This window comes from Bubalus kerabau, unplaced genomic scaffold (genome assembly GCF_029407905.1).
Source record: "Bubalus kerabau isolate K-KA32 ecotype Philippines breed swamp buffalo unplaced genomic scaffold, PCC_UOA_SB_1v2 scaffold_76, whole genome shotgun sequence".
Classification (NCBI taxonomy): Eukaryota; Metazoa; Chordata; class Mammalia; order Artiodactyla; family Bovidae; genus Bubalus; species Bubalus kerabau.
The window spans coordinates 722,132-736,874 of NW_026577930.1; the positions used below are offsets into that span (position 1 = coordinate 722,132).

Here is a 14,743-nt window from a genome sequence, read left to right on the forward strand (position 1 = left end):
TAAAATTTCCTTTGTTGTGCAAAAGCTTTTAAGTTTTAATTAGGTCCCATTTGTTTATTTTTGCTTTTATTTCCAATACTCTGGGAGGTGGGTCATAGAGGATCCTGCTGTGATTTATGTTGGAGAGTGTTTTGCCTATGTTTTCCTCTAGGAGTTTTATAGTTTCTGGTCTTACATTTAGATCTTTAATCCATTTTGAGTTTATTTTTGTGTATGGTGTTAGAAAGTGTTCTAGTTTCATTCTTTTACAAGTGGTTGAGCAGTTTTCCCAGCACCAATTGTTAAAGAGATTGCCTTTTCTCCACTGTATATTCTTGCCTCCTTTGTCAAAGATAAGGTGTCCATAGGTGCATGGATTTATCTCTGGGCTTCCTATTTTGTTTCATTGATCTATATTTCTGTCTTTGTGCCAGTACCATACTGTCTTGATGACTGTGGCTTTGTAGTAGAGCCTGAAGTCAGGCAGGTTGATTCCTCCAGTTCCATTCTTTTTTCTCAAGATCGCTTTGGCTATTCGAGGTTTTTTGTATTTCCATACAAATTGTGAAATTCTTTGTTCTAGTTTTGGGAAAATACTGTTGGTAACTTGATAGGGATTTCATTGAATCTATAGATTGTTTTGGGTAGTATAATCATTTTCACCATATTGATTCTTCCAATCCATGAACATGGTATATTTCTCCATCTGTGCGTGTCCTGTTTGACTTCTTTCACTAGTATTTTATAGTGTTCCATCTATAGGTCTTTTGTTTCTTTGGGTAGATATACTCCTAAGTATTTTATTCTTTTCATTGCAATGGTGAATGGAATTGTTCCCTTAATTTCTCTTTCTGTTTTCTCATTGTTAGTGTCTAGGAATGCAAGGGATTTCTATGTGTTAGTTCTATATCCTGCAACTTTACTATATTCATTGATTAGCTCTAGTAATTTTCTGGTGGCATCTTTAGGGTTATCTATGGAGAGGATCATGTCATCTGCAGACAGTGAGAGTTTTACTTCTTCTTTTCCAATCTGGATTTCTTTTATTTCTTTCTTTGCTCTGATTTCTGTGGCCAAAACTTCCTAAAACTATGTTGAATAGTAGTGGTGAGAGTGGCCACCCTTGTCTTCATGACTTTAGGGGAAATGCTTGCAATTTTTCACCGTTGAGGATAATGTTTACTGTAGGTTTGTCATATATAGCTTTTATTATGTTGAGGTATGTTCCTTCTAGTCCTTTTTTTGTATCATAAATGGATGTTGAATTTTGTCAAAGGCTTTCTCTGCATCTATTGAGATAATCATATGGTTTTTATCTTTCAATTTGTTAAAGTGGTATATTACATTGATTGATTTGCCGATATTGAAGAATCCTTGCATCCCTGGGATAAAGCCCACTTGGTCATGATATATGATCTTTTTAATATGTTGTTGGATTCTGTTTGCTAGAATTTTGTTAAGGATTTTTGCACCTATGTTCATCAGTGATATTGGCCTGTAGTTTCGTTTATTTTGTGGCATCTTTGTCTGGTTTTGGTATTAGGGTGATGGTGGCCTCATAGAATGAGTTTGGAAGTTTACCTTCCTCTGCAATTTTCTGGAAGAGTTTGAGTAGTATAGGTGTTAACTCTTCTATAAATTTTTGGTAGAATTCAGCTGTGAAGCCGTCTGGTCCTGGGCTTTTGTTTGCTGGAAGATTTCTGATTACAGTTTCAATTTCCAGGCTTGTGATGGGTCTATTAAGATTTTCTATTTCTTCCTGGTTCAGTTTTGGAAAGTTGTACTTTTCTAAGAATGTGTCCATTTCTTCCAAGTTGTCCACTTTATTGGCATATAGTTGCTGATAGTCGTCTCTTATGATCCTTTGTATTTCTGTGTTGTCTGTTGTGATCTCTCCATTTTCATTTCTAGTTTTGTTGATTTGATTCTTCTCCCTTTGTTTCTTGATGAGTCTGGCTAATGGTTTGTCACTTTTATTTATCTTCTCAAAGAACGAGCTTTTGGCTATGTTGATTTTGGTTATGGTCTCTTGGTTTCTTTTGCATTTATTTCTGCCCTAATTTTTAAGATTTCTTCCCTTCTATTAACTCCGGGGTTCTACATTTCTTCCTTTTCTAGTTGCTTTAGTTGTAGAGTTAGGTTATTTGACTTTTTTCTTGTTTCTTGAGGTAAGCCTGTATTGCTATGCACCTTCCCCTTAGCACTGCTTTTACAGTGTCCCATAGGTTTTGCATTGCTGTGTTTTCATTTTCATTCATTTCTATGCATATTTTGATTTCTTTTTTGATTTCTTCTGTGATTTTTTGGTTACTCAGCAGCGTGTTGTTCAGCCTCCATATGTTGGAAGTTTTAATAGTTTTTCTCCTGTGATTGACATCTAATCTTACTGCATTGTGGTCAGAAAAGATGCTTGGACTGATTTCAGTTTTTTTGAATTTACCAAGGGTAGATTTATGGCCCAGGATGTGATCTATCCTGGAGAAGGTTCCATGTGCCCTTGAGAAAAAGGTGAAATTCATTGTTTTGGGGTGAAATGTCCTATAGATATCAATTAGGTCTAACTGGTCTATTGTATCATTTCAAGTTTGTGTTTCCTTGTTAATTTTCTGTTTAGTTGATCTATCCATAGGTGTTAGTGAGGTATTAAAGTCTCCCACTATTGTTGTGTTATTGTTAATTTCCCCTTTCATACGTGTTAGCATTTGTCTTACATATTGCAGTGCTCTTACATTGGGTGCATATATATTTATAATTGTTATATCTTCTCCTTGGATTGATCCTTTGGTCATTATGTAGTGTCCTTCTTTGTCTCTTTTCACAGCCTTTATTTTAAAGTCTATTTTATCTGATATGAGTATTGCTACTCCTGCTTTCTTTTGGTCTCTATTTGTGTGGAATATCTTTTTCCAGCCCTTCTCTTTCAGTTTGTATGTGTCCCTTGTTTCGAGGTGGGCCTCTTGTAGACAACATATATAGGGGTCTTGTTTTTGTATCCATTCAGCCAATCTTTGTCTTTTGGTTGGGGCATTCAACCCATTTATATTTAAGGTAATCATTGATAAGTATGATCCCATTGCCATTTACTTTGTTGTTTTGGGTTCAAGTTTATACACCTGTTCTGTGTTTCCTGTCTAGAGAATCTCCTTTAGCAGTTGTTGGAGAGCTGGTTTGGTGGTGCTGAATTTTCTCAGCTTTTGCTTGTCTGTAAAGCTTGTGATTTCTCCTTCATATTTGAATGAGATCCTTGCTGGGTACAATAATCCGGGCTGTAGGTTTTTCACTTTCATCACTTTAAATATGTCCTGCCTTTCCCTTCTGGCCTGAAGAGTTTCTATTGAAAGATCAGCTGTTATCCTTATGGGAATCCCCTTGTGTGTTATTTGTTGCTTTTCCCTTGCTGCTTTTATTATTTGTTCTTTGCGTTTGATCTTTGTTAGTGTGATAAATATGTCTTGGGGTGTTTTGCCTTGGGTTTATCCTGTTTGGGACTCTCTGGGTTTCTTGGACTTGGGTGACTATTTCCTTCCCCATTTTAGGGAAGTTTTCAGCTATTTTCTCCTCAAGTATTTTCTCATGGTCTTTCTTTTTGTCTTCTTCTTGTGGGACGCCTATGATTCGAATGTTGGGGTGTTTAACATTGTCCCAGAGGTCTCTGAGGTTGTCCTCATTTCTTTTCATTCTTTTTTCTTTTTTCCTCTCTGTTTCATTTATTTCTACCATTCTATCCTCTACCTCACTTATCCTATCTTCTGTCTCTGTTATTCTACTGTTGGTTCCCTCCAGAGTGTTTTTTGTCTCATTTATTGCATTATTCATTATATATTGACTCTTTTTTATTTCTTCTATGTCCTTGTTAAACATTTTTTTGCATCTTCTCAATCCTTGTCTCCAGGCTATTTATCTGAAACTCCATTTTGTTTTCAAGATTTTGGGTCATTTTCACTATCATTATTCAGAATTCTTTATCAGGTAGATTCTTTATCTCTTCATCTTTGGTTTGGTTTGGTGGGAATTCATCCTGTTCCTTAACCTGCTGAGTATTTCTCTGCCTTTTCATCTTGTTTATATTGCTGTGTTTGGGGTGGCCTTTCTGTATTCTGGCAGTTTGTGGTTTCTCTTTATTGTGGAGGTTCCTCTCTGCAGGTGGGGTTGGACGGGTAGCTTGTCAAGGTTTCCTGGTTAGGGAAGCTTGTATTGGTGTTCTTGTGGGTGGAGCTGGATTTCTTCTCTCTGGAGTGCAATGAAGTGTCTAGTAGTGAGTTTTGAGATATCTATGGGTTTAGTATGACTTTGGGCAGCCTGTCTATTGAAGCTCAGGGCTATGTTCCTGTGTTGCTAGAGAATTAGCATGGTATGTCTTGCTCTGGAACTCGTTGGCCTTTGGGTGGTGCTTGGCTTCAGTGTAGGTATGGAGGCTTTTGATGAGCTCCTATCGATTAATGTTCCCTGGAGTCAGGAGTTCTCTGGTGTTCTCAGGTTTTGGATTTAAGCCTCCTGCCTCTGGTTTTCAGTCTTATTCTTACAGTAGCCTCAAGAGTTCTCCATTTGTATAGCACTGATGATAAAACATCTAGGTTAATGATGAAAAGTTTCTCCACAGTGAGGGGCACCCGGAGACATACACAGAGTTACATGGAAAAGAGTAAAGGGAGGAGTGATATGAAGGTGACCACAAGGAGAAAAGGGGGAATCAAAAGCAGCAAGAGCAAGCTAGCCAGTAATTATGTCCCTATGTGCTCTCCAAAGTCTGCAACACTCAGAGAGGTTCATGGAGTTACACAGAGAAGAGAAGAGGGACGATGGAGACAGAGGTGACCAGGAGGATAAAAGGGGGTATCAAAAGGAGAGAGACAGATCCAGCCCGTAATCAGTTCCCTAAGTGTTCTCCACAGCCTGGGACACACAAAGAGATTCACCTAGTTGGGTAGAGAAGAAAAGGGGGAGGGGGGAGATAGAGGCGACCTGGTGGAGAAAAAGGAGAGTCCTAACAGGGAGAGAGCAGTCAAGCCAATAATCTCGCTCCCAAGTAAAAATGGGTACTGAAGATTGGGTTCTTAAAGGTACAAAATTGATAACAAATACCAAAAACCAAAGATTAAAAATCTAGAGTAGAGGTTAGGGTCTCAAAAATACAATATTAAAAAAACAAAGTCACAAAAATTATAAATATATATATATATATATATATGAAGTTTGCTTTAAAAAGAGGGTCTTTTTTTTGCAAGGTAATAGTAGGTTATTAAAATGAAAATTAATGGAGGAATAGAGGAGTTAAAAATTTTTTTAATTTAATTAAAAAATTATAATAGTAAAAATATATCTAGGACTTTCTCTGGAGCTTTTGTGGACAGTGTTGGTTCAGTTCATTTTCAGATAATTCCTTGATCCAGCTTATACTTCTCAAGATCTAAAGACCTCTTCCTATGTAGTCGTCGCTAACTACAGGATTTTAATCTGTTGCACCTGTCACTTCCAGAGCAGTTCCCTCTGTTTATTTTAGCTTATTCTGTTTGCTGGTCTCTTCACTGTCTAATTTCCACCCTGACACAAGGGGGTGGTGGTGGTCACTTTTTTTAGGCTCCCTTGTTCAGTCGTTCTGTGGGGAGGGAGGAACACTGCAAGCAAATGTTTGCGGGGAGTGATCGTAGTGTCTCAGCCACACTGGGTTTGCCCACGCTCGCGGTGTGTGTGCTTTCCCAGTCTACACTGCTCAGGCTCTAGTTTGCTCTGCCGGGAACTATCTGAGGCGGGGCCTGGGTTGCATGCACTTCCCCGGTCTAAGCCTCTCAGGTTCAGGTTCTCGGGTACTCGACAAAGGCCCAGACTTGGTTGGGCCAGCGTTTTGTGCCCGTCCCAGGTCCGAGCAGCTCAGGTGACCAGGTACTGGCAAGCACAGTTGCCCCCAGTTGGAGGCTGCATCATATCGCTTCCCCTGTCCCAGCTGCTCAGTTTTCTGGGTGTACAATGGGCACGTCTTCTCAGGTGTGCCATGTGTCTCTTCTGGGGAGCTGATGTCTGGCTGTGACCCTCCTGGTGGATGTCAACCATCCAGAATCCCAAGAAGTCTTGGTTAGCAATGAAGCCTGCTTACAGTTTGGTAGAGGATGCCTCTCTGGAGCTGCAATTGCCCCCTTCTGGCTCTGGCTGCCCTCGCCTGCCTGTCTCCAGTGGGGGATGGGCCAATCCACAGCCGGACTGCTCTGCTCAGTCCTTTGCTCTGTGAGCAGGACTGGCAGTGTCTTAGGTTATGGCTTTTTGCAGGATAGCTATCCCACAGTCTGGGTTGCTGTCTCAATTTAGTTCCCTCAGTTGCCCTTGGGGTATTCAGGCCCGGGGTCCTTACCCTAAGCAATGCAGCCCACCCCTCCCTGTCCAGCCCCCCGCTTGCTAGTGGCAGATGCGAGTGTCTGGGCTGCTGTTCTGCTGGGAGTTGCCATTATGCATGTAATCTGTGGGTTTAATTATTTATGTATTTATTTATTTAATTTTTCTCCCAGTTATGTTGCCCTCTGAGATTCCAAGGCTCGCAACAGACCTGCCAGTGAGAGTGTTTCCTTGTGTTTGGAATCTTCTCTCTTTTTTAAGACTCCCTTCCTGGGACGGATCTCCATCCCTACCTCTTTTTTTTCTCTTTTGATCTTTTATATTTTGTCCTACCTCCTTTCGAAGACAATAGGCTGCCTTTCTAGGTGTCTGATGTCCTCTGCCATCATTCAGAAGTGTTTTTTTGGAATTTTCTCAACATTCAAATTTTCTTTCGATGAATTTGTGGGGGAGAAATTGGTCTCCCCATCCTATTCTTCTGCCAACTTAGGACCGCCCCTTGAAACATGGGATCTTAATTCCACAACCAGGGTTTGAACTCATATCCCTTGCACTGGAAGCACAGTTTTGTTTTTCATAATTTGAACTTTTATTTTTTGCTTTGGGATAGCTGATTAACCATATTGTGACAGTTTCAGATGAACAGTGAAGGGACTCACCCATACACATACATGTATCCACTCTCCCCTAAACTCTCCTACCATCAATATTGCCACATAGCACATAACCAAAATAATTAAGCGAGATACCGGAGAGAAAGAGATAATGCTCAGTAACCATATGATTATCTGCATGTGCAAATTCAGACACCCTCAAGTCATCAAGGGCTTACAAGAGTATCAGGTGATATGCTTCTATGTAGAAAGTAAATACTTAATTTTTTTAATTAAACATTTATTTTTGGCTGCTCTGAGTCTTAGCTGTGACACTCAAGATCTTTGTTGCCACATGCAGGCTCTTTAGTTGTGGCATGTGAAAGTTTTAGTTGTGGCACATGAACTCTTAGTTCTGGTATGTGGGATCCAATTACCTGACCAGGGATCAAACCTGGGCCCCCTGCATTGGGAGTACAGAGTCTTAACCACTGGACCAACAGGAGGGTCCTGAAAGTAAAGATTTTAGAACCACCCTAAATCTGGTGGCTCGGAAAGTAAGGATCCACCTGCAATGTGGGAGTCCTGGGTTTGATTCCTGGGTTTAGTACATCCCCTGGAGGAGAGCAACTCACTCCAGGATTCTTGCCTGGAGAATCCCCATGGACAGAGGAGCCTGGCAGGCTACAGTCCATGGGGTTGCAAAGAGTAGGACATGACTGAGGAACTAAGCAGACACCCAAAATCTGGCTGAAGAGAAGGAATATATCAGCTCTTTTTCTCTGACAGCATAACATCTGTCCTGAGTTCCTTGATTTCTGCTGCATTTTCCTAATCTTACATCACTTTTGGGACTGAGACTCGTTTTCTCCAAGATTTGCTAGAGGGTATCTGCTCAAGTGTTGTAGGAATATGCATTTCGCAGGAAGCCTTTAATCAAGCGACAGAAGCTGATATCAGAACTCCATAAAAGAGGACTGTGGAGACAATGACTCCTGATTATAGTGGTCACCCAAAGAGGTATCTTACATTAGTAGAAGGAGCGGTCCCAGGCTGTGGTGGATGTAGTGAGGATGCTGAGCAAGAGGAATACAGAAGGACTCAAGTTGCATCCCCGCTGCCAATTTTAGGAGGCCCTTATGGACTACAATCACATGAGGGTCACCCTGACTTCCAACTTGGAATTCTCGAAGAGACTAGGACCTTGATGTAAGACAAGCAGCTTCATAAAGCAGAGAGTAGATTTACAGGTTTCATCACGTATCAATGTGAGGATGTGAAAGTGCACTCACAGTAGCACACACTGCATCGAAGGAGGCCCTGGAAAATCTCTGTCGCTGTGCTCCCCGAGAAGCTCAGGGCACAGATGTCAGGTTGATTTCAGTCTGGAAATTCTCAGTGAGGTGAGGCCTCTGTCTAATAGGATCAGCCTAGTTTCGTGGGTGGACGAATCTGAGCCCAAGCAGGACCTCAGATGACAATGATGTGGGGGACCCCTGGAGAGGGAGCCAAACAGCATTCTGTAAATTCTTAGCTCTGAAAGAAGAGCTACTTCTGAGTGGTCCCCTCATTCCACCTGTGTGAACTCAGGGAGGGCAAGGCCTTCTCTAGCAGGATAGGGCCCCAGATCTGCAGAGGGATGTCATCTTGACCATAACTGGACTTAAAGTGAGGACGATCAGTGCTAATGAGAGGATCTCTCCCCAGAGAGGGAGGCTTACAGAGTGGTGCCCCTCCTGACAAGCAGAGATTCTCAGAGCAGTGCCCTGATACCTTCCACTAGGGACTTAGGTTGGAGAAGGAAACGGCAACCCACTCCAGTGTTCTTGCCTGGAGAATCCCAGGGATGGGGTAGCCTGGTGGGCTTACATCTATGGAGTCGTACAGAGTTGGACATGACTGAAGAGACATAGCAGCAGCAGTAGCAGAGACTTGGGAAGGCAAGGGCTTTGTTTGAGGGCTGTAGGACTTGTGTTCATAGATGGAGGCGTTTGGGGCTCTGATAAACTGCACACGGAGGACCCTGAGAGAAAATCCAGGGATGGATGAATATTGAGCTACCGGGGTTCCCGTGGCACACCGCCCTTGCCGTCGACCCCAGGCGACCTCACGTAGGACCGTACGCAGCTCCCTCCACTTCCGCTTCGAAGGCAAGGAGCTCGACCGGTAGCTGCAGCGACCCTATGGCAGAGACTTAGGGTCCAGGACTCCTCTGGAACCAAGGTGAGGACCTGAATGTGGCTGAAGGGACTTTCCCAACCCTCCCAGTAATAAAAGTGACCCATCCACATCCCACCCCTGTGATATGGCTCTTGTGGGCCCCTCTGAGCTATAGGCTGGATGTGGTCTAGAGTGTCTCAGGCTAAGGCGTTGGTCTGTGGGGGTAGGCCCAGATTCTACCCCCGGAGGTGGTCTAGGACCTAGATAATGGCCCTGAGGGCTGAGGAGCAGGGTTCGACACTGCAAGGGGGCCACACTGAGCGAGTCCCCTATACTGGGCTCTAGGAGGCCTCGGGTAAACTGGCTAACTGTGGTGCCCCCTGGTGTCCACTGGAGGTGGTTTTAGTGAAGTGACAGCCTTGCTCTAACAGAATAAAACCAGTTCAACAAAGGGAGCTAGTCCCCAACATGATTCATGGTTGTGACGCTGAGTAAGGATGGCTGCCACTTCCATAAGAAACGGGGCTGCATAAAATGCCAGCCCTGTTTTCAGGCCTGGGAGAATTGGGCGTTTTGACATGACCCTTGCCCGGACATCTCAGGGAAGTGAGCGACCAGGTCAAAGGAGGCAGCCTCAGGTTGGCAAGGGAGGCTTTCAGATTTGGAAGGGTCATGGTGAGAACCTCGGGGGCTATGGGGATGTTCCACACCACATCATTCGGACCAAATCCTCCCTGTCGTCATCCTTTCGGTCCCCAGTTTGGGCTAAGGAGTGGTCAGCGAAGGGAGTGTTCAGCAGAGGGAGAACTCTTAGACCCTGTCATGAGTCAAATGTAGACCTTGGTTACTTCCATGCCCTGGCTATTGTAAATAGTGCTGCAGTGAACATTTGAGTACAAGTGTCTTTTTCCATTACCCTTTCCTTGGGGTATATGCCCAGTAGTGGGATTGTTGGCTCATGTGGTAGTTTTATTCCTAGTTTTTTATGCAGAGTGAATTAAGTCAGAAAGAGGAAAGCCAATATCATATATTAATGCATTTATATTGAATCCAGAAAGATGATACTGATGAACCTCTTTGCAGGGCAGCCTGGAGATGCAGACATAGAGAACACACTCATGGACACAGTGGGGGAAGGAGTGGGAGGGGCAGATTGAGAGAGTAACATTGAAAATGTACACATTACCATATGTAAAATAAATAACCAGTGGGAATTAGTTTTGTGACTCAGGGAGCTCAAAGCCAGTTCTCTGACAGCTTAAGAGGGTTGGGATGGGGTGGGAGGTGGGAGAGAGTTTTGAGAGGGGGGGGATATACAGTATACCTATGGCTGATTCATATTGATGTGGGGCAGAAGATAACACAATATTGTAAAGATATTATCCTTCCGTTAAAAATAAATAAATTTGTTTTAAAAAAGACATATAGAAGAAAAGAGGAGCAAAAAAAATTTTAACTTTGAATTGGGATCTTGGATGGGACCACAGGAACATCAAGCTGCCTGCAACAGCTTCCATTCTTAGGAGACCCTGTTTGGGAAGATGAGGCCATCTTCTCTTCCTCCTGTTGGGACACAGGGTGATTGGCTTTTACTATCACATAGGTATCAGTTCAGGAGAAAGAGGAGGTTCTCTGCCAGGAGCTCAGTTGAGGAACCTGAGTGAAGACTCAGAGCATGCGTCCCAACCCTTGGATTTCAGCCCAGGAAATCTCAGGGATGTGCTGTGAGGTTGAACATCTGCTTTACTGTTTTATACCAAGTCTAGGGGAGGGGAAATGTCTAGTCTGAAGGTGCAGCCACCAATCAGCAAGTGGAGAATAGTGCCCAGCGTTTTAAGGAGCCAAGGTAAGGACCAGGAATGATGATCCCAGTGAACTCAGGGTAGAAAAGACCTTACTGAGCTCTCAGCACTGGGTATCTCCTGGGAGGGAGGTAGACTGAGGCATCCCTTCACTTGCTTCTGGATCATGTGGAGGTCTGAAGTGTCTGCATCAGAGTAGCAGAGAGAAGGGTGCCCAGGCTCCACTAGGACTTGATGTGATAATACTGAAGATGAGCTGAGAGGACCCCACTGCCAGCCCCTGCTGTCACCTCAGTAAATCCAAAGCAGGGCTGAGAGGACGCAGAGGAAAAGTAAGGCCTCTGTTCTTCCTCTGGGATTCTCAGGGGACAGGCTGAGCAGGAAAACAGGAGGCTTGTGGGTTCCTAGGGCAGTGTCCTCAAGGACACCTGCAGAGGCGGCCTTTGATTAAGCCAAGGTAGAATCTCCCTGTTTTAAGGTGCTCATGTCACCCCATTCTCCATCCTCCAGGTGCCCCAATCTCCTGTCTATTGGCCCAGACCCCTGCCTGCGGTCCCTGACCACAGCCATCATGCCTCGTGGGCAGAAGAGTAAGCACTGTGCTTGTGAGAAACGTCACCAGGACCAGGCTAAGACCCAGGGTCTTCATGATCAGGCTACCACATCTCGGGGAGAAGAGACCGCCTCCTCCTCCCCTCCTGATTCAGAGAGCGCTCCCTCAAGCTCGTCTGTTGCTGGCACCCCGAAGGGGCCTCAGGGAGCCCAAAGCACCACCAGTGCTGCTGCAGGTGCTATACGCAAAAGATCTGGTGTCGGTGGCGCAGCACGCTCGAGATCTGGTGTCGGTGGCGCAGCACGCTCAAGATCTGGTGTCGGTGGCGCAGCACACTCAAGATATGGTATAGGTAGTGCAGCACGCTCAAGATCTGGTGTAGGTGCTGAGGGCCAAGTTCAGGAAGGTGAAAATTCCTCCCAGGCCTCAGCTGCTGCTGAGAGCTGTCACACAGATCTTCTGACCAGGGAGTCAGAGAGTTTGGTGCGGTACATGCTGTTTAAGTATAAGATGAGGGAGCTCATTAAGAGGTCAGACATGCTGAAGGTTATCTACAGAAGTTACAGGGAGCAATTCCCTGAGATCCTCAGCAGGGCCTCTGAGCACATGGAGCTGGTGTTTGGCCTGGTGCTGAAGGAAGTCAGGCCCAACAGTCACTGCTATACCCTGGTGAGCAACCTAGATCTCAGCGACAGTGAGTCTATGAGAGGTGACTGGGGGCTGCCAAAGAATGGTCTTCTGATGCCCCTGCTGGGTGTCATCTACCTGAATGGTCACCACGCCTCTGAGGAGGAGATCTGGAAGTTCCTGAATTTGTTGAGCATCTATGATGGAAGAAGGCACTTCATCTTTGGAGATCCCAGGAAGCTCATCACAGAAGATCTGGTGCTGGAAGAGTACCTGGAGTACCGCCAGGTGCCTGGCAGTGATCCCCCTCGCTATGAATTCCTGTGGGGTCCTAAAGCCCTCATAGAAAACAGCAAGACAAAAGTCCTGCAGATTTTGACGAAGGTCAATGATTCAGTCCCCGACACCTTACTGCCACATTATGAGGACTCTTGGAGAGAGGAGGTAGAGAGCTCTGGAGCCAAAGCTGCAGCCGGGACTGGCCCTTCTGCCTCAGTCAGCACTGGCCCTCACTTGGCCAGTGCTGGACTTTCTGACTCGGCCAGACCTGGCACTTCTGCTGCAGCTAGGGCTGATATGTCTGCCATGCCCGGCCCGGCCCTCCTACCTAGGACAGTGCTGGCCATCCTGCCTCAGCCAGACCTGGCACATCAGCCTCGGCCAGGGCTGACATGTCTGCAAGGGCCAGTTCTGGCCCTTCTGCCTCGGCCAGTGCTGGACCTTCTGCCTTGGCCAGACCTGGCACTTCTGGTGCAGCCAGGGCTGGCACTTTGGTCTCGGCCAGTGCTGACATGTCTGCCAGGGCCAGGCCTGGCCCTTCTTCCTCAGCCAGTGATGGCCCCCGCCTTGTCCAGACCTGGTACTGCTGCTGCAACCGGGGATGGCACTTTGGCCTCGGCCAGTGCTGACATGTCTGCCAAAGCCAGGCCTGGCACTTCTGCTGCAGCCAGGGCTGGCACTTCAGCCCAGCCAGGGCTGGCTCTTCTGCTTTGGCCAGACATGGCACTTCTGCTGCAGCCAGGGCTGGCACTTCAGCCTCGGCCAGGGCTGACATGTCTGCCAAGGCCAGGCCTGGCACTTTTGCCTCGGCCAGTGTTGGCCCTTCTGCCTTGGCCAGACCTGGCACTCATGCTACAGCCAGGGCTGGCACTTCGGCCTCGGCCAGGGCTGACATGTCTGCCAGGGCCAGGCCTGGCCCTTTTGCCTTGGTCAGTGCTGGCCCTTCGGCCTTGGCCAGACTTGGCACTTCTGCTGCAGACATGGCTGGCCCTTCTGCCTTGGCCAGACCTGGCACTTTTGCCTCAGCCAGGGCTGGCCCTTCTGCCTTGGCCAGACCTGGTACATATGGTGCAGCCAGGGCTAGCACTTTGGCCTCGGCCAGTGCTGACATGTCTGCCAGGGCCAGGCCTGGCCCTTCTGCCTCAGCCAGTGCTGGCCCTTCTGCCACGGCCAGAATGGCAATTCTGCTGCAGCCAGGGCTGACATGTCTTCCATGGCAACGCCTGGCCCTTCTGCCTCAGCCAGTGCTGGCCCCTCTGCCTTGGCCAGACCAGGCACTTCTGCTGCAGCCAGGGCTGGCACTTTGGCCTCGGCCAGTGCTGACATGTCTGCCAAGGCCAGGCCTCCCACTTCTGCTGCAGCCAGGGCTGGCACTTCGGCCACAGCCAGGGCTGACATGTCTGCCAGGGCCAGGCTTGGCCCTTTTGCCTCGGCCAGTGCTGGCCCTTCTGCCTTGCCAGACTTGGCACTTCTGCTGCATCCAGGGCTGACATGTCTGCCAGGGCCAGGCTTGGCCCTTCTGTCTCAGCCAGCGCCAGCCCTTCTGCCTTGGCCATTGCTGGCCTTTTTGCCTTGGCCAGACCTGGCCCTTCTGCCTTGGCCAGTGCTAGCCCTTCTGCCTTGGCCAGACCTGGCCCTTCTGCTGCAGCCAGGGCTGGCACTTTGGCCTCGGCCAGTGCTGACATGTCTGCCAAGGCCAGGCCTGGCACTTCTGTTGTAGCCTGGGCTGGCAGTTCGGCCTAGGTCAGTGCTGGCTCTTCTGCCTTGGCCAGACCTGGCACTTCTGATCTAGCCAGGGCTGACATGTATGCCAGGGCCAGGCCTGGACCTTCTGCCTCAGCCAGTGCCGTCCCTTCTGCCTCGACCAGGGCTAACATGTCTGCCAGGGCCAGGCCTCGCCCTTCTGCCTCAGCCAGTGATGGCCTTTCTGCATCAGCCTGTGCTGGCCCCTCTGCCTTGGCCAGAGCTGGCACTCTGCTGCAGCCAGGGCTGGCACTTAGGCCTCAGCCAGTGCTGACACGTCTGCCAAGGCCAGGCCTGGCCCTTCTGCCTCAGCCAGTTCTGACCCTTCTGCTTCGGCCAGTACTGGCCCTTCTGCCTTGGTCAGTGCTGGCCCCTCTGCCTTAGCCAGACCTGGCACTTCTGCTGCAGCCTGGGCTGGCCCTTCTGCCTCTGCAGTGCTGATCCTTCTGCCTTGGCCAGACCTGGCTCTTCTGTTCCAGCCAGGGTGACATGTCTGCCAGGGCCAGTGCTGGCCCTTCTGCCTTGGCCAGACCTGGCACTTCTGCTGCAGCCAGGGCTGGCACTTCGGCCTTGGCCATGGCTAACATGTCTACCAGGGCCAGGCTTCGCCCTTCTGCCTCAGCCACTGCTGGCCCTTCTGCCTTAGCCAGTGCTGGCTCTTCTGCCTTGGCCAGACCTGGCAC

The 14,743-nt window shown here is 47.4% G+C and overlaps 1 protein-coding gene across 1 annotated transcript; it reads left to right on the plus strand.

Annotated features, from left to right (window-relative positions):
- The first annotated feature begins 11,429 nt into the window (after positions 1–11,429).
- On the plus strand, positions 11,430–12,946 carry LOC129641124 (melanoma-associated antigen B2-like). Its single transcript, XM_055565915.1, has 2 exons — positions 11,430–12,711; positions 12,795–12,946. The coding sequence occupies exons 1-2, from the start codon at positions 11,430–11,432 to the stop codon at positions 12,944–12,946; spliced, it is 1,434 nt and encodes a 477-aa protein (XP_055421890.1).
- Positions 12,947–14,743: the final 1,797 nt, after the last annotated feature.